Here is a 17721-nt window from a genome sequence, read left to right as displayed (position 1 = left end):
GCAGGCAGAGCGATCCTGCTCATGACCCATCACACATGAACACACTCCGCAGCGTTCACTATGCCTACAGGCCCTTCCTTCTTGATGCCTCCACCACACACCCACGGCCTGGGACCTCTGCTCCAACTCTCCCTCCCCTCCCTCTAGCCCTGCTGGCCTCCTGTCTTTCCCCAAATGTCCATTTAGACCCCATCCTGGTCCCTTGTCCTCATTGCTGCCTCTGCCCGCATGGATCGTCTAGCAGGGGTGCATAACTTCTCGCCTCACTCCACCTCTGCTCCGTGTCACCTCTTCAGAGGGACCTCCCAACCTCTGTCACTCTCTCTCCTCAGAGCCTTTATTACTACCTGACATTATCCCATCTGTTTTATTTCTTCTTGTGACTCCCCCGCAGAAATAATATAGTTTCCACGAGGGCTAGATGTTTACAAACCTGTCCCCTGCTGCATCCTAGAGCCTAGAAGAGCTCAGAGGAGGTGCTCAGTGTTTGCTGAAGGCGGACATGGGACACAGGGTCACTGATGGGGTTGGGGTCTGAGCCATGAGCAGAGACTCACTTGCACAGGGAGACAGTGCCACGTGTGTGGCTCAGAGGCCCAGGCTGAGCCGTGGCCCCCAGCCATGTTGGAGGTTTTCGTAGAGCTGACAGAGCAGGAGCAAGCAGGGGGCCAGGAGCGGAACCAGGACAGCAGATATCCTAGAGGCCAAAGGAAGAGGAATTGCAAGAGGCTTCATTTCTAAGATCCATTATTTCTAAGATTTGGTGGCTATGATTCATCCTTTCTTGGATTCTATGATTCAAGACAGCCCTTCCTCGTGGTGGAAGGAGTTGGTGCTCGGGGAGTCCCCGCCCTCCTGACCACGGCCTCCCCTGCTGAGGGGCTGAGGGCTCTGGATCGGACACACGTGTCAGAGTCAAATGTTCCAAGAGTGGCTCCTGCTCTTGGTTGCTTTTCACGTGGTGAAAATTGATCCTTCTGGTTTTAGGCTTTTCCCCAGTTGCTCTCAACCCCAAGGCAAGTTGTTTTGCAAAGCTGAGTGGTTGGACATCACGGTTTCTTAGTCAGAGAGTGGGGCTGCAGAGAGAGGTCACATGCTTCCCGGGACAGGGAACCAGAACCTTGGGGATGGGAGGTCTTGTCACAACTCTGGCAATAAGGCGCAGTGTGGCCCTTTCAGGCCTCAGTTTCCCCAGTGGTTTTCAAGACCCCTTCTAGCTCTGTGGTTCTGAAACACAAAGACCCACAGTGAGGAAGCTGCAGGGCTTGAGCAGAAGCTCCTGGAGGTGGGTTCTGGGAGATGCATTTGGGAGGACAGGGCAGAACCCAACCTTGAAGACCTTGAGCCCAGGCTGAGGGGTTGGCTGTTATGCTTTAGAAACAGGAAGCTGGTGAATTTGGGAAGGATGGCTGGGGGCAGGGCAGAGTGGTCAGGATGTGACTAGAGGCAGGGGGATGCCCTGTTTGGCGTGCAGTCACTTCTGCTCCATTCACCACCCCCCCCCTTTAGAAGGCACCTGCTCCGGGTGAAGACGTTGCACTGAGAGGGGGCAAATGCAAGTCCTGCACCAGGCTGTCCTCTGTCTTAGGACAGACAGATGAGAAGAATGCACTGGACAGACACTATCAGACACTCTTCCTAGATGCTCTGACATTCTGAGAGGCTGTGAAGAAAAGGAGAATACTAGGACAGAGGGTCCCAGGGGCCCCCTTACCCCCACTGTGGCCCAGAGCAGGTGGCTAGTGAGCATTGCTGAGAACACGGATGGCCGGCGCAGGGAACTGGGAAGTGCGGGCAGGCGTGACACATGAAAAGTCAGAAAGATGTAGGGGCCAACTGAGCAGGGGAAGAAGGCTGGCAGCATACCTCAGGGCCAGGAAGACATGCACCCTTCTCTCAAAGATGATTCTGGAGGAACACAAGAGGCCATGTCCCTGGACAACTCACTGAGACATGAATTCATTTCCCAAGGCTCCAGAAAACTGACGTCTGCTCACAGTGCAGCCTCACAGCAACCGAACGCTAATCAGAGCTGGGCCCCCTTTGTCCCCCAATCTTATTAAAACACCAGAGAGATGAAGTAATGACTTGGCTCTATTTATAGCTCCCAGTTACCCTCTCAGGGATTAGATGCAGCAGCCCTTAGGAGCCGTGCTTGGGAAGGAACATCCCCAACCTGGGGGTTGGGAACCTGGGATTAGGGGCAAGTTTGGAATGTCAGAGTCTTGGGACTTAAGAGTAGGTAAGGAAGGGAGCCGGCAGGCTGTGGCTCTGCCCCAAGTGCCTGCGGGAAGGCCCAGGCCAGAGGGTGTGTGTACTTGATGGGCATGGCTATTAATGTCTCCCAAGCACGTTCCATCCGCATTTATGCCACTAGGAGCACAGGCCTCACAGGGCAAGTGGGAAGTCTTCCCATGGGCAAAGTCAAAAGAAAATTATACTTTTGATTATTAAACAGGAAAATGATTACTAAACAGGAAAATGTATGTTTTCCTGTTCAATAATCAAAAGTATAATTCTTCATTAAAGTCCACAGGAGGAGTTCATCGATTATGAGTATGAGCAGGCATATTGGTTAGAGGTTGCTGTTGGCGGCTAGTTAAGAGAAACCCGGAGCAGCAGAGGCTGCTTTCATTTTCTCCCAAAGCAGTCCAGCGGTGGGCAGCAGGATCACCACTTGGCTTTTATCATCAGTGTGTCTCATGGTCCAAGAAGGTTGCTGAAGCTCTGGCTATTACATCCATGTTCCAGGCAGAAAGAAGACAGTTGGAGGAAAGGACAGAAGAGTTCTGGCTGAGTGGGCGCCTTTCCAAGAGTTTTCTGAAAGCACCACTCAATGACTCCCACTTCATCTCCTGGGCCACCCCTTTGCTGAGAGAGGCTGGGAAACAGGATTTGACGGCAGAGCCCCACTGGTCCTGTAACATGCCGGGGCTCCTGTCAGTAAAGGAAGGAGGAAAGAATGGAGACTGGGTAGGCAACTAACTGTCCCGGCTTCAACCCACATTTTAAATTATTCTAATTTTCAAGGAGATTGTAGAGAAATGTACATCCTAGGTGTAAGCTCCATTTGGTCTCCTACAACTTGAATGTTCCTAGTTTCTGGTCAGGCTAAAGCAGCCTTCCCTTGAAGTTTCATTAGAAAACCACTTTGTGAGTCCCTCGCACCTTGGGGGTTATGCCCAGGAGAGATTTCCAATCTCTGAACCACTGGTACAGCCTGGGCCTCCTCTCCTCTGGTCATGAGGGCCCAGGCCCAGTGGACCAGTGCATCCTGGCCACTGTGTACCTGGTGAGCCCCCAGCACTAACCCTGGCTTCGGGGCTTCAGATCTGCTTGATGTCAAAAGCCCTTGCAGGCAGCCACAATCTGGTGGCAAGAATCTGCTTATAACTAGGGGGAAAAAAAAAAAGCCTCATTTGAGCTTCTGAGATCTCAGCCCCGGACCCTAGCTTGCTTCTTCTCCCTTGTGACAAAGCTGAAATTAGTGGGAAAAGCCAGGACCACTCTTTCTGCCTTGCTAGCTCATTCTAAGCTCTCTTCCTCCTGCCATATGCTTACACTGAACCTATATTTTAGCAGCAGTGAAGAAAAAAATTATAGTTTGCGCTTTCCAATAGTGGCTGCTAGGGTGTAAGGTTAAGAAATAATGCACACCCATACTCTTGTATATAATTCCAAGTATGTATGAGCAGTCCTGAAAGAGAAGAGACTTGCCAAGAACAAGAGTGAGTGGTAAGGCCAGTCTCCATGGCCTGTTTGAGGAAATGCAAGCACATGACCAAAAATCTGTTAGCATCTCTGATTTAGAAAAGTTCCTAGAAGTGGATCGTAAAGACAAAGGTGCAATGGTTTTAAGACCCTCAATAGGAACCGCAAATTTCCTTACAGAAAGGTTGCTACCAGAACCGGGAAGGGGGGGGAGGCATGGCCCCCAACCTCAGCATTGAGTACTGTCATCTAAAAACCCTTTACCAGTTTGAGAGGTGAAAATGTCTGATTTATCGATGAAGCTGAACATTTTAAAAAAGCTTTTTAAGGCTACTTATGGTCCTTCTTTTGCAAGGTGAATTGCCTAGCCATGACTTTCAATCAGTTTTCTATTGAGGTACTAATGTTTCTGTGGTCCAATTATTTATGCAACAAATATAGACTGAGTGCCTGTTATGTGCCAGGCAGTCTTGCAGTTGCTGGGGACACAGCAGGGAACAAAACAGAGGTCTCTGCCTTCCAGGAAGCTGATATTCTGGAGAGAAGAGACAGTGAACAAGGAGACAAAGACAAGCTTTGTAAAAGCTCTTTATAGATTAAGGATGATAACACTTTGTCACATAGTTTCCCCAGTTTGTCATTTGCTTTATAATTTTTTTTGCATTTGAATCCATCTTAGAGACCTTCTCAATTTATTTAGCTTTTTATTTTGGCATAATTTAAAGTTTACAGAAAAGGTGCAAACATAGGAGAGTGAGTTCCCACATACCTTTCACCCAGCTTGCCCTGATGTTAGCAACATACATGACGATGGCACAGATGTCAAAACTAAGAAATTAAATTAGGACAACACTATTAACTAAATTACAGACCTTGTTTGGGTTTCACCACTCTTTCCACTAATTTCTTTTTTTCTGCTCCCAAATCCAACCCAGGATACCGTGCTACACTTGGGACATCCTTAATTTCTATGGAGTAAAATCTATTGATTTTTTCAATTGCTCATTTTTTTTTCCTTAGAGGGTCCTCCCCTATTCTGAGATCTGAACAATACTAACCTATATTTTCTTTCAGCTTTTTATGGTTTCATTTTTTAAATTATTTATTTCTTTAACCTATGTGGAATTTATTTTGATGCAAAGTATAAATAGGGAATCTAACTTTTTTTTTTATTTAAATAGTTGGTTTGTACTCTATCCTCACTGATCTGTGAAGTGACTTTTATCAAAAATGAAGTAGTTAGGGGCGCCTGGCTGGCTCAGTCAGAAGAGCGTGGGACTCCTGATTTCGCGGTTATGGGTTCGAGCCCCACGTTGGGTGTAGAGATTACTGAAAGAAAATAAATACACTTTATTTTTTTTTTTAATGAGGTACTTAGATGTACTAGGTTCTGTTTCTGGGCTACACATTCTGTTCTCTTGATTTTTCTGTTGACAGCTGTGTCAATATTGTACTTTAAATTCTATCTTTATAGTGTATGTTCATATCCAGTAGGACAAGACCTCCTCCAGTAGGACAAGACCTCCTCCCTCAGATTTATGAAAATAATGTCAATAGGAATTATGATCTCATTTATGCGCCAGGTCCTGTGTTGGGCACCACAGAGAAGATAGGAACCAGAGTTTTCAAGAATGCCAGTCTGTGGGGATGCAGACCCGTGAGCCTGTGCCATACTGCAGCACCCTGGGGTAGGGGTGACCCCCGAGGAAAGGCCTGCAGAGTCGACCAGCAATCAGAGAAGGCGTGGCCTCTGAGTGACTGGAGTAGGAGTTAGCCAGAGAAGCAGGAAGGGCATTGCAGGCAGAAGGAACAGTGTGGACCAAGTCCTGGGTGCTGGAGAATTATGCAGTGTCTCTAGAGAACTGTATGCAATTGGTGTTGGAGTTTTGAGTACTGGGGATTGGGAGGCGGGGTGGGGGGTAGGGGTGGCTGGTGGTAGGAACAGGTAAGGCCACAGTGAGAAGTGGGCTAGGTCATGAGAGGCCTTGACTGCCAAGGGAGGTGTTCAAATGAGCCCACGGGCCCTCGTGTCCCAGGCTCTGGAATTCTTCAGTAACTGCCTCTCTTCCCAGGAACATGTTTCCAGCCAACCTGGTGGAAGCCACGTTCAAACAGGTGAGTGGTTCCCGGGTCGAGATTGCGGGGCAGGCAGGGCCAGCCTGGGCCAGGCTGGGAGATGTCAGGTTTACCCAGCAAGTCTCCCTGCCTCCTGGGCCCAGAGGCTGGAGAGGAAGGGAGGTGGGGAGATCGAGATCCTTAGAGCCTCCCCTGGCCACACCCCTGCCCAGGGTTCCAGCTTCTCAGGAAGAGAACTGACAAAGTGAGGAGAAGCGCCCGTGCTCTAGGTTCACCCCCGTGCTCGCGCACCCCAAATCAACGGGTCCTCACAGTAACCCTGGGCTCAGTGTGCCAGCCCCCTGTCCCCAATGAGGAAACCAAAGCTGGAAGCTGGGAAGGATTAAAGGACCTGCCCAAGGTTATACAGCTAATAAATGACAGTGCTGGTCGGGAAACCCAGGCCTGTCTGGCATCTAAGCCTGTTTTCTCTCTTTTTAAAATAATCCTTTTTCCCCGTAGTAAGAATAGTAATCATGTTCAGTGTAAAATATTAGGAAAACACTAAAAAACACAAAGCAGAAAATAAAAATCATCTCTTGTTCCAGGACCAAGCCACAGTGGTAGCAGTTGGGACACTTCTAGTCTTTTTTTGTCTGCATAAATATGTTTTGGAAAAACAAAGTTAGAATAGTACATACGCAGTGTGTATCTTGCTTTCACCCCATGCTCATTATAGCATGAGCACTTGCCCTGGTTACTAAGTGTTTCTTTAAAATACAGTATTTGCGGTGATGTAAGAGCCCATGGTGGGAACATCCCTTTTTCGGTGGGCCTCGAGGTTGTTTTCAAAGATTTCCTTTTTGGAAATGATGGTAAATATTCCTGTGCACCAATTTTTGCCTGTCCTTCTAATAATTTCTAATTCTTTTCCCCTTGTAAAATGTGGGCTGGTTGGCTGATGGTCCAGCAAGCATTTCCTGACCCCCTTGCCTGTGCTGGGCCATGCATTGGGACTGAGGACACAAAGGAAGAGGGTGAGGGCTGGAGAGGAGGCTCCAAAATAAGGAGCTATGAAACCTTGAGCTAATCACTCTATCTTTCCTCACCTTCTGGGCCTTTATCTATGCAATGAGCCAGAGAATCATGCGTGCTGAATGCTAGGCAAGGGAGTTCTGATTTTATTCCAGTAGCGATGGGGAATTATTGAAGGCGTGAGAGAGAAAGGCTAAATATTGCTCTACTTCACACCTACCTGGAATGCCCTTTCTCTTTTGGCAAACTCCTCCCCATCCTTCAAGACCCAGCTCAAATGTACCCTTCTTTGTGAAGCTGTCTGACCCCCTGAGGCGAAGTACGTCACTCCCTCCCCAAAGCTCTCAGAACAGAAGTCATGTCTGACTCATCTTTGTGTCCCTGGCGTCCACCACAGCATGTTCAACGTTGGAAAGACGATGATGATGGTGGTGGCATGATAACAGCGGTAGTGGCTACATAAGGCACACCACACACCAGGTGCTGTTGTAAACACTTCACGTATGTTGTCTCATTTAATCTAATGAGCTAGATAGGATTGTGACCCCCATTTTACAGATAAAGAAACTGAAGCACAGAAACTTGAGGTCCCATATATTTCCTGAGTGGCTCCCCCCCCCCAGAAGGCCCACCTCATTGGCACTGTGGTGTTGGGAGGATAGAAGTTTCCCTTGTTTGGGCTCCTTGTGCCCAAGGAAGGACAGGGAAAGACCCAGGGATGCCCTGGGGCAGAGGAGGAAAGGGAAACAGCTTGGAGGCTCAGTTCCTCCCAGCTGGATCCTCTTCTCCTCAAGAAGGCTTGGGGCAAGCTGCGCTATTCAAAGAGAAGGTCCAAGTTTCCATCAATGGCAGGCAGGGCTGGCTGGGTGTTAGGTGGATGGTAAATGGATGCTTGGAAGCGATAGATGGGTGAATGGAAAATTATCTGGGTAGAAGAAGAGATGGGTAGAGGGGAACCCAGATGGGTGTAATGACTCAGAAAAGGAAGAAGAGGGAGTAAGGGATAGAGAGCACACGGCTGGGGAGTGTGTCCACGGATAAAGGAATCTCAATTTTCTTTCTGGTAAAATCTTGGTAATACTCCTGCCTACCTCACAGGGTTATTGTCAATCAAATAGCTCTTGACTGCATAGAAATGTGCCTCTAAGATGTTGTTATTATTGTTGTTGATGATATTAAGAACAATATTTGGCCCTGACTTCTTCCTGGTTGGGGTGTCGCCCACTAGTACCGCACCAAGACCACCCCCGTTATCAAATCTCCCAAGATGACATCAGAGGAGGCCCCTCCTCGGCAGATCCTCATCTATGGGGTCCAGGAAGAGAATGGCTCTCGTGTTCAGAACTTTGCCCTGGACCTGACCCCACCACCCGAGGTTGTTTACAAGTCAGAGCCTGACACCATCGATGGCATGAACGTGCTGGGTATCGTCATCTTCTCTGCCACCATGGGTATGTGCTGCCCTCCCCACCCCGGCTGTGGCCTGGAGCCAGTCCCCTTCTGCATCCATCCTTCTCTGCTACCCTGTACCCGCTACTGTGAATAACCTGGAGTCTCCCATCTTTCAGGTGGTTCCTTTCTTTCCGATCCAATGGAGTGGCTCAAGTCCCCATTCCATTACCAAGGGGTGTCTTCCACCCACCCCCTGGCTGGAGCCGGGGTTCCTCACTTGGAATTCTCCATCTCTGGGTGCTAGTCTGCCTGCAGGGGTGGCAGCTCTCCCTTAAAGATGACCATCCCTTGGCCCCCTCCCAGCCACCTGCTCCATTTTACTGAAGTCTGGGGATCCTGGGGCAGGGTGGGGGGAGGTTACAATAAAGAACAGGAAAATTCTAAAACTCTACCAGTCATCACTGTCTCTCTAGAGCCCTATTTCTCCCCTCCACCTCCCACAGGGGCTTCTCACTAGCCAACTGTCTCCTCAGACATGTCTGTGTCACTTCTCAGTGCCCACAGTTGGCCTCCCTGACCACACCCTCCCCTTTGCTACTCTTCTCCAGGAGGTGCCAAGACCCCCAACCATAGGTATTGCCGGGAAGCCAGCGAAGCTTAACTTGCAAAAGGCCTTTCTGTACCTTTAAAAAAAAAATTCCTTTTCTTAAAGAGGGCCCCAAACTATATAAGCTTCAGATGCCACAAAACCTATGGGTCTGCCTCTGCCAACAGTGCTCTCAGCACCAACACACACACACACACACACACACACACACACACACACACACACCCCTTTTCCTCCTTTGGGACAAGCCATCCAGAACAATCTAGCTCGTCAATCCCCATCTTGTCCTTCTAGGCCACGTCAGAGGTTATTGTGAGTCTGACTCTAAAACCAGCATCAACCTCCCTCTTCACCCTGGGCTAAGGGCCTGGGAGGGCCTCTCCCACCTCCCTGACTTCTCCACAGGGTTTGCTCACCGTTCCCCTGGTTGCTCGCGCAGGACATCCGGGCGCCGTTTTCTCCCTCGGCCCCTGTCCCAGCCCGCATCCAAACCTGTCAGGTCTACCTCTGAAACCTCTCTCCGAACCCGCGTTTCCCTCTGCCCTCTGCCACCCCCGTGGTTCTGGTCCACCGTCATCTCTCACCTGGTTTCTGCAAGAGCCTCCTTGAAGAGTCCCTGTTCTGGTGTGTCCTCCTCACCGGCCCGCAGAGTCCTGCAGAAAGCCTCCCACTGCCCTTGGAAAGGGGGCCTGAGCACTGTACTCGGCCTGCGGAGCTTTCAGGGGCCTGGCCCAGCCTGCCTCCCAGCGCCTCGGCTCCCGCTCTCTTCCCACAGCCACGCGGCCGTTCAGTTTCCGGAAGCCGCCTTCCCAAAGACCTTCCCACTTCCGGCCGCCTGGCCACTCCTACCCCTTCGTCTCCCCTGCACTTTTCCCATCCCTGTCGGGAGATGGAGGTCTCTGTAAGCGTCGTGTCCTCGGGAAAGGTCTTCCCGACCCCCCAGACTGGTCCGGTGCCCCATGCTCCTCCTTGAACGTTTGACCTGCTGCAGTCACTTCTTGTCTGTCGAAGTCGCACAGAAGCAGGTGTAAGCTCCATGCGGGCAGAGATGGGCCTGGCTTGCTCCCCATTTATCCCCACAGCCCGCCGCACGGACTGACCAGAGCAGGCCCAAAGGTCTTGGCCTTTCAAAGGTCGGGTGCGCAGAGGGGCCAGGGCCTCAGGGACCCAAGTTGTGACCAAATGGTGCTGGGAACCATCAGGAAATCGGTCCCCAGGGGACACTCCTCCTCCCTCCCCAGCCACCTCTGAGGGGGAACATATAAACAGGACGTCCGCTGGCAGAGCAAAGAAACCATGCGCACGTGGCCCTGTGCCCACTTTGCCACCAGCGTGTGCCGGCAGTGACGATGTGGTGTGCGCCTGCACCTTGGTCTGTGGCATCCGTGATACGCTTGTGTCCTTGCCCCCGCAGGCATCATGCTGGGCCGCATGGGTGACAGCGGAACCCCTCTAGTCAGCTTTTGCCAGTGCCTCAATGAGTCTGTCATGAAGATTGTGGCCGTGGCTGTGTGGTAAGACTCCCGGGGGGCGTGTCCTCTTCTGCCTTCACCCTGCCCCCTTCCACCCTTGCCTGCGAGGGAGGGACGCCCGCGGTCCCTTCCTCTGCTTTCCTAGTGTAAGCAGAAAGCTACACAGGAGGCTCAGCCCTGGCCTGGGGCCTCCAGAGCTACACACTTTCCCCTGGATTCCACACCCCCCCCTTCCCGCCCACGCCAGCCCCGACCAGGCCTCCTTCCAGCCCTGGGCCTGCCATTTCTGGCCTGGTCAGGCCCACTGGAAGTTACAAGCTAAGCGTGGCCCTGCTCTCCTGGCCTGGTTTCCCCATCACATGGAGTCTCATCAGCTTAGCTTTGGAGAAGCGGAACACTGGAAGTGAGAATCAGCTGCCACTTTTGGTTCAGAGCTCAGGCCTTAGGAATCTTCTAGTCCAACCACTTCAGATGGGGAAATGCAGAGGCCTGCCCAAGGTCACGACATGAAGTCTGTGGCACTGCTGGGTTGAAGCGAGGGCCTGCTGAGGGCAGGGCACTCCTCCAAGGCCAGACGTTGTGCAGGGCTGGGCTGGTTGAGGGTCATGGTATGAATGATGCCATGTGCCAGGCACATTGGTACGCAGTCTCATTCAGTCCTCAAGGGAGCCCCAGGAGGCTCAGGGGGCAGTGAGGCAGTGGCAGGGCTGCCTGGGATCCTTGCCTTCCTGGCCCTGAGCTGGCTGCCTGCCCCCACCCCGCCCCAGGTACTTCCCTTTCGGCATTGTGTTCCTCATCGCCGGCAAGATCCTGGAGATGGATGACCCCACAGCTGTCAGAAAGAAGCTGGGCTTCTATGCGGTCACCGTAGTGTGTGGGCTGGTGGTCCATGGCCTCTTCATCCTGCCCCTGCTCTACTTCTTCATTACCAAAAAGAACCCCATTGTCTTCATCCGTGGTGTCCTCCAGGCCCTGCTCATCGCATTGGCCACCTCCTCCAGGTAGCCCCGGGTGATGGGCAGGGTGGGAAGATAGCGGTAGCTGAACTCTGTTCATCTGCCCAGCCATCATGTGTCCATAGCCATAGAACCATGGCAGTGTTAGTGTGGCCCACTTCACAAACTTGGGGGTAGCTATGGTAATGAGACCAATTTTTGGAAACGGATTGCTTGAAGTCCCACCTGCCCGCCGAATGGCAGAAAGCCCTTCTTGCCTCTTAAAGCCTTCCCCTCCCCTACTGCCAGAGTCTCTAAGGCACACTCAACTCAGTCCACGTGGGGGTGGCTTCCGCACAGCTGATGAGGGATGAATCTGCAATTGCTGTCGCCTTGCGCTGCCACATGATGCTTCTGTTGGAGTCAGGCCCTGCGTTATTTAGGGACTTGGCCCGTCTACAGCCACGGGGACATCCAGGCTGGATGTCCTGTCACAACCTTGAGAGTGTCACTAGCCAGTAGGGATTTGAATCACGGTTGAGCTCCCTGGACATCCATTTCCTCATATGCAGATTGGGGGTTATGGTAGCCTCTGCCTCGGAGCGTTGCCATGGGAATGAGTGCAGATAACCCACCAAAAACCCGCCAAAGGGCAAGAAAGCTGGTCTGGGCTAGATGAAGTGGCACCTTCTCTCCAGGACCCCAGACCACAGTGGAGTACAGAAGAGCCCAGGGGGTTGGAGTCATGCCAACCCGGCTGTCTATCAAGGGGGAGGAAGTGCTCTATACTCTGTGAAGAAAGTGTGGTTCTCCCCACAACAAATGTCCAAGTTCCATATGCAGGAAGTCACCTGAGCTCAGGCCCATGTCTCTCTGGAGCCAAAGCCTGGCTCTTCCTTCCAGCCCTTAGCGCCTTCTCCTCTCTGGGCCTCACCTTCCCAGTCTGTCAAACGGGAATGAAGGCCACCACAGAGCTCCTTCCTCGGCAGCCACATGACCCCACCCTTGGCAGCCAAAGCACCTCAGGAAGAACTGAGGAGGAACAGAGCCCCAGTGAGGAGAAGCCCCGGAAGCCCCAGGAACCTCCACGAAGGGCAGGGTCAGGAGGTGGAAAGGAAAGACAAAGTCCCTAATGGCTGCTGGCCCCCAGCCACCAGCCACCAGCCAAGCCCTGCTGGAGCCAGCAGCCCTGAGCCATCTCCTGCTTGGCAGGAGCCACAGACTCGGGCCCAGCACACCAGGCAATGGACATGGGCCCCCAGGCAGTGGCCTGTGGCAGAGGAAGGGCACTGGGACCACCCCAGCCTGAGTCTTCATCTCAGCACGGCCACCAGGAGCTCTAGTCGCAAACACCGTAACAATAATTGTAGTGGCTTCCGCTGCCTGCGTGCTTGCAACATGCCAGACACTGTTCGAAGCACTTTCTCGTAGCTCTGTAATCTAGGTATCGTGTAGGACAGGGAGACTAAGGCACACACAGGTTGAGGAACCTGCTAGAACCACTTGGCTAGTGGGAGGCTGGGATCGAAATCCAGCAAGTCGGCCATTTCATCTAAGCGTGGCACAGCACTGTGACTCTGGGTCAGCCCCTCGTCCCCTCTGGGCTTCCGTTTCTTCTCCTGTAAAACAGCCTCAAAACCCCTCCCTCACAGGAAGCGGAGAGGATCCGATGAGGGTGTGTAAAGCACAATGCCTGGCGCATAGTAGGTGCTCTGGTGGTGGTAACTCCTTTCCCAACCTGTGTGGTCGGTGGCGCTCCAGCGCTAGGCCTGGGCGGCCCTGGCTGGCCCACTGATCACACTGCCCACGGATGCCACCTGAGACCATTTCGAATTTCTTTCAGCCTCTTCTCCCCGGTGATTGGTAGGCTGCCGGGGGTGGGGGCAAGATTCCTGTCCGTGGCAGGCAGGCGGCCCAGAGGCCCCTGGAAGACGGTGGTAGGCAGACACTGGGCCCTCTGCCCACAGCTCAGCCACGCTGCCCATCACCTTCAAGTGCCTGCTGGAAAACAACCACATTGACCGGCGCATTGCCCGCTTTGTGCTGCCTGTGGGCGCCACCATCAACATGGACGGCACCGCACTCTATGAGGCTGTGGCCGCCATCTTCATTGCCCAGGTCAACAACTATGAGCTGGACTTCGGCCAGATCATCACCATCAGGTACATACCTGACTCCCCATACCCAGTGCGGATTGGCAGGAGGAGGCGGGGGCCGAGAGGAGGGCACTGGCAGGGCCTTTAGGATTCTTGAGCTCCCAGATCTGTTGGGGTCTCTGGGGTGCAGAGGGGCAGGGGTTTGTTCCAGGCCGCACAGCAAGTCAGTGCTGCAGCTGGAACATGACCTGGCGTCTATGACATAGCGCTCCTTCCCCAGCAATACCCTGCAGAGGGGGAGCTCTGAGCACGCTGGGAAGCTCAGGCCCAGAGGAGGGCCTGCAGTCTGGACGCGCAGGGCAGGGAGGGGGCTGCAGACAGGCACAGGGCGTGAAGAGGCCAGGGACGGGATGAGGGACAGAGGAGGGACTGCTAGTGTGGCAAGAGCTGAGGGAAGGGTGCTGGGGTGAGGAGCAGAGGCCGTGGGGAAGGGAACCAGGCCCCAGAAGGAGCTGGGCAGAGCTGTGTGGTGGACGACTTGAATCTCTGGTCAGCTTCCTGGAACCCCACAGAGTCAGTGGCTCCAGGCACAAGTTTCTCCACAAGCTCCCGAAGAGGTTCTGCTGAGGCCAGGGATGGAGGCCACGGGGCCAGAGGACCTTGAGCAGGGACATGCCCCCCACCACCACGAGAAGTAACCCATGTGGCTTTCCTAACAACCCCTGCCCCGTATGGCTATCCCTGGCATTCTGGCTTCCTTCTTGGAGCCAGGGCCCCAGCAGCGAGGCCTGCCCCACCTGCTCCTCCTCTTCCTCTCCCTGCCCCTCCTGCAGCATCACGGCCACGGCGGCCAGCATCGGGGCAGCTGGCATCCCCCAGGCTGGGCTCGTCACCATGGTCATCGTGCTGACCTCTGTGGGACTGCCCACTGACGACATCACCCTCATCATCGCTGTCGACTGGGCTCTGTGAGTGGGGTTGGCCCCCCGACCTACCCCACCCCTCGGGCAGCAGGCAGTGGGGGTGAGCCAGGGAACTGCCGTGGTTTGTCCCGGACACCAGCCTGGCTGCATAATTTGTGGCGCCCAGTGTTCAAAAATGAAAATGTGCCTACCCCTGTTCAAAAATGATAAAGAACTTCCAAAGGGTGGGAGCAGAGCATTAGATCAAGCCCAGGCCCTTCTAAGCAGGGGCACAGTCACGTGCCCATGAAGCCAGCCGTGCGTCAACCTTCTCTGGCATCACCCCGGGGCTGGTAGGCTCAAGAGGACAAGAAATGCACCCTGCTGCCGGCCCCAGCCTGGCTGCCCGCCGCCCTCGGCCAGCTCCTCCTACAAAAAAAAGGTGCCCACCGCTCACGGCCCTCTTTGGCTCACCAGGGACCGTTTCCGCACCATGATTAACGTGCTGGGGGACGCACTGGCAGCGGGGATCATGGCCCACATCTGCCGGAAGGACTTTGCTCAGGACACAGGCGCTGAGGTGAGAGCAGGGCTGAGGGGGCGGAGCTGGGGCGGGCAGGGGGGCATGAGGTCTTCTCACCAGCGGGCAGCCTTCTGCCCAGCCCTCCCTGCCTCTGGCCTCGGTCTCCTCATCTGTACGGGGGTGACTGATTCCTCTAACGGCCGCTTGCTGAGCACTCACCAGGGCCGTGGATCAAGGGAGGAGCCATGGGGAAGGAAGGAAGCAAAGAAGTTGAAGCCCTGCCCTCGGGGAGCCTGGACCCTTGTGTGGAGGCACTATTTGTCCTGCTGACAACGACGTAAATGTTTGTACGTCTGCACACGGCTTCGTGGTTTTCAGGGCTCCTTCAATAACTCTGTGTAGCAGGCTATCCCCCTCCGTGGGGAGTGCAGGCAGGGGAGCCACCAACTCCCTCACCAGACTATGTGTTCCTTCCTCCACTAAGACAGCCTCAGAAGGAAGCAGGACAGAGTGGAACTGGGGCACAGAGAGGGTTTGGGTGACCTAGCAAGGTCCCACGGCACATGTGTAAGAAAACCAGTCACATGGTTTGCTCATTCAGTCCTCCCTAGTGTCTAACTTCACTCCCTCCTGATGCTACCAAGGCCTGTTTCCCTCCCAGAAACTGCCACCCTGTGAGACCAAGCCAGTGAGCCTCCAGGAGATCATGGCAAGCCAGCAGAACGGCTGTGTGAAGAGCGTGGCTGAGGCCTCAGAGCTGACCCTGGGCCCTGCCTGTCCCCACCACATCCCCGTCCAGGTAGAGCAGGACGAGGAGTCAGCTGCCACCTGTCTGGACCACTGCACCATTGAGATTAGCGAGCTTGAGACCAACGTCTGAGCCTGCAGAGCTGCAGGGGCTGGGGAAGCCTCCAGGGTCAGGGGCCAAAGGCAGGATCTCAACTCACCTACTTTCCTGAGCACCTGCAGGAGCCAGGCTCATACACTCTTCCCACCCTTGAGAGGCCATTATTAGCCCCACTTGTCAGACGATGGAGTCTCAGAAAGGGAAAAACTGCAGGTGGGAGCCCCAGCTGGAGAATGACGAGCCGGCATGGCCCAAGCCCCGGCTGTGACATTTCTACTATGACGGCCTAGGAGGGTGGCTGTGTGGTCCCACTTTCTGGATCACACAGTTGAGGCTCTGTGAGCTGAAAACACTTGCCCCAGGTCTTGGAGCAAATAATGTCAGGGCTGGGATTCTAACTCAAGTCTTTCAAGGCTTGGCCACTCCCTCCCAGAGGAAGGGGGCCTGCAGGGCCAGATGCCAAGAGTCTCTGCCCCCCTCCGGGAGCCCTGCAGCCACCACTGCCTTCAGTTTATGAAGACGTAACAACAGCCTGGTTCTTCCCCAGCTGTATCCCTGCCCAGGTTCATCCCCCTCCCTGTCCTGTAACACATGGCCTCAGACAAACAGCTCTCCCCGAGGACAGTCCAGCCCAAGGCCAAGGCCCACTACCTGCCACATGCCACAGCCCATCCCACCACTTGTCTCTCACAAAGCTCAGCCGGCGTGGAGAGGGGATGTCTTCAGGAGAGCTGCAGGGACCCTCAGAAACATCTGGACCAGCCTCCCACAGATAGGTGGGCCAGCCAGGACTGGGGAGGCAGGCCGGCCTGGGATGCTCTGATCAAGCTGCCCGTGGAGCCCTGGGGTCAGCCCTCTCTACAAGCCTGTGTGATGAAGTGGTGTTAGATTTCCATTCCTTTCTGTGTTTGCAAATTCAATGATAACTAAATAAAAGTATTTTGTTTTTCAAGTCTTGTGGGCATAGTGACCATACCCTGGCCAGCGTTTCTTTATTGAGCTAATACGGGCTGTCGCAGTGCAGACTGGCCCAACTGGGCAGCCCATGTAGGGTCAGGCCTGTCCATGTAGCCAGAGGATAGACAAGTCTAGCTGGCCTGGCGGTGTGTGGACAGGCCTGCCTGGGCAGCCAGAGTGCAAACGAGCCTGTCCTGGGGGCTGGAATGAAGCCAGGCCTGTCTGAGCTGTCATATGCAAGAGACAGAATATGAATCGGCTTACCTGGGGGCCTGCTCCACAGCCCCTGTGTGGATAGACCACTGCGATCAGTCCCCACAAAAGCGACAAATTTCCTTGAATAGTCTGGCTCCCTTTGGTGAATGCTTTGCTTTCAGGAGGGGATGCGCCCAAAGACATTTCCAGACTCTCTCCCTCACTCTCCGCAGCCCCAGGGTGCCTCCAGGAGGCTCACAGGGGACACAGAAGAGCCCTGGCCCCACAGCCTATTCTGAATGTGCTCTGGGGAGAAGATGCAGCTCTAGGGTCTTACACAGAGGAGCCCCAGGAGACACTGAAGCGGGGGGAGGGGATGGGCATCCCAAAGTCACTCAGAGACTCAGGAGGGCACTTGCCCTCCCAGCCCCCACTCCTGAACGACTTCCTATCCTCCTCCCAGGGCTATAGTCTGAGGAGTCCAGGAAGGGCCCTGATCCTAGGAACCCCGTTCCACTGCAGGGCCAGCGGCCAATGGGTCTGTTATGGGAACATCCTTACTTCATTAAGGCCTAATCACTGAAGAGAGGTCGGAGGTCAATCTATCAGTCATTCCCACAATCCTGTGGACTGGCTTAAACATCTCTCCCCCCTGTTACATCTCTAAGGCCCTTTGAGCAATGGAGCCTGGCCCACCCCAAGGCAGGAATCTGCTCTTTACTGGGCTCATCAGGAGCGTGCTTACACACCTCCAGGAGTGGAAAGGCACTGCTCCCTGGGTGTCTCATCCACTGTGGGGCGGCTCTGCTCGTCAGAGTTCCTTCTTTGTTCTGAGCCGGGTGCTGCCCCTCCCAGTTCCAGCTCTGGCCCTGCTGGGGGTGGTGGGAGCACTAGGCATGTCTGTCACTTCTTCCCCAGGCAGGCCTGCAAAGACCTGGGCCCCCAAGGAGACTCCGCTCTAGCTCTCGGGCCTGCCTTCAAGCCCTTTCCACGC

The 17721-nt window shown here is 54.1% G+C and overlaps 1 protein-coding gene across 1 annotated transcript in view; it reads left to right on the top strand.

Annotated features, from left to right (window-relative positions):
- The window catches only part of SLC1A7 (solute carrier family 1 member 7), a 40428-nt gene extending 24671 nt beyond the window's left edge, over positions 1 to 15757 (top strand). Inside the window, exons 4-11 of the mRNA XM_045799454.2 lie at positions 5784 to 5826; positions 8030 to 8252; positions 10215 to 10314; positions 11040 to 11273; positions 13175 to 13369; positions 14137 to 14271; positions 14683 to 14785; positions 15390 to 15757. Coding sequence (XP_045655410.1) covers positions 5784 to 5826; positions 8030 to 8252; positions 10215 to 10314; positions 11040 to 11273; positions 13175 to 13369; positions 14137 to 14271; positions 14683 to 14785; positions 15390 to 15608 — 1252 coding nt within the window. The 3' untranslated portion in view covers positions 15609 to 15757. The remainder of the gene's footprint in view (positions 1 to 5783; positions 5827 to 8029; positions 8253 to 10214; positions 10315 to 11039; positions 11274 to 13174; positions 13370 to 14136; positions 14272 to 14682; positions 14786 to 15389) is intronic.
- Positions 15758 to 17721: the final 1964 nt, after the last annotated feature.

The sequence above is a fragment of the Ursus americanus genome, chromosome 12 (assembly GCF_024610735.1).
Source record: "Ursus americanus isolate L20-20 chromosome 12, mUrsAme1.1.p, whole genome shotgun sequence".
NCBI lineage: Eukaryota > Metazoa > Chordata > Mammalia > Carnivora > Ursidae > Ursus > Ursus americanus.
The sequence above is the reverse complement of the archived record's forward strand: the minus strand, read 5'-3'. Positions and strand labels throughout refer to the sequence as shown.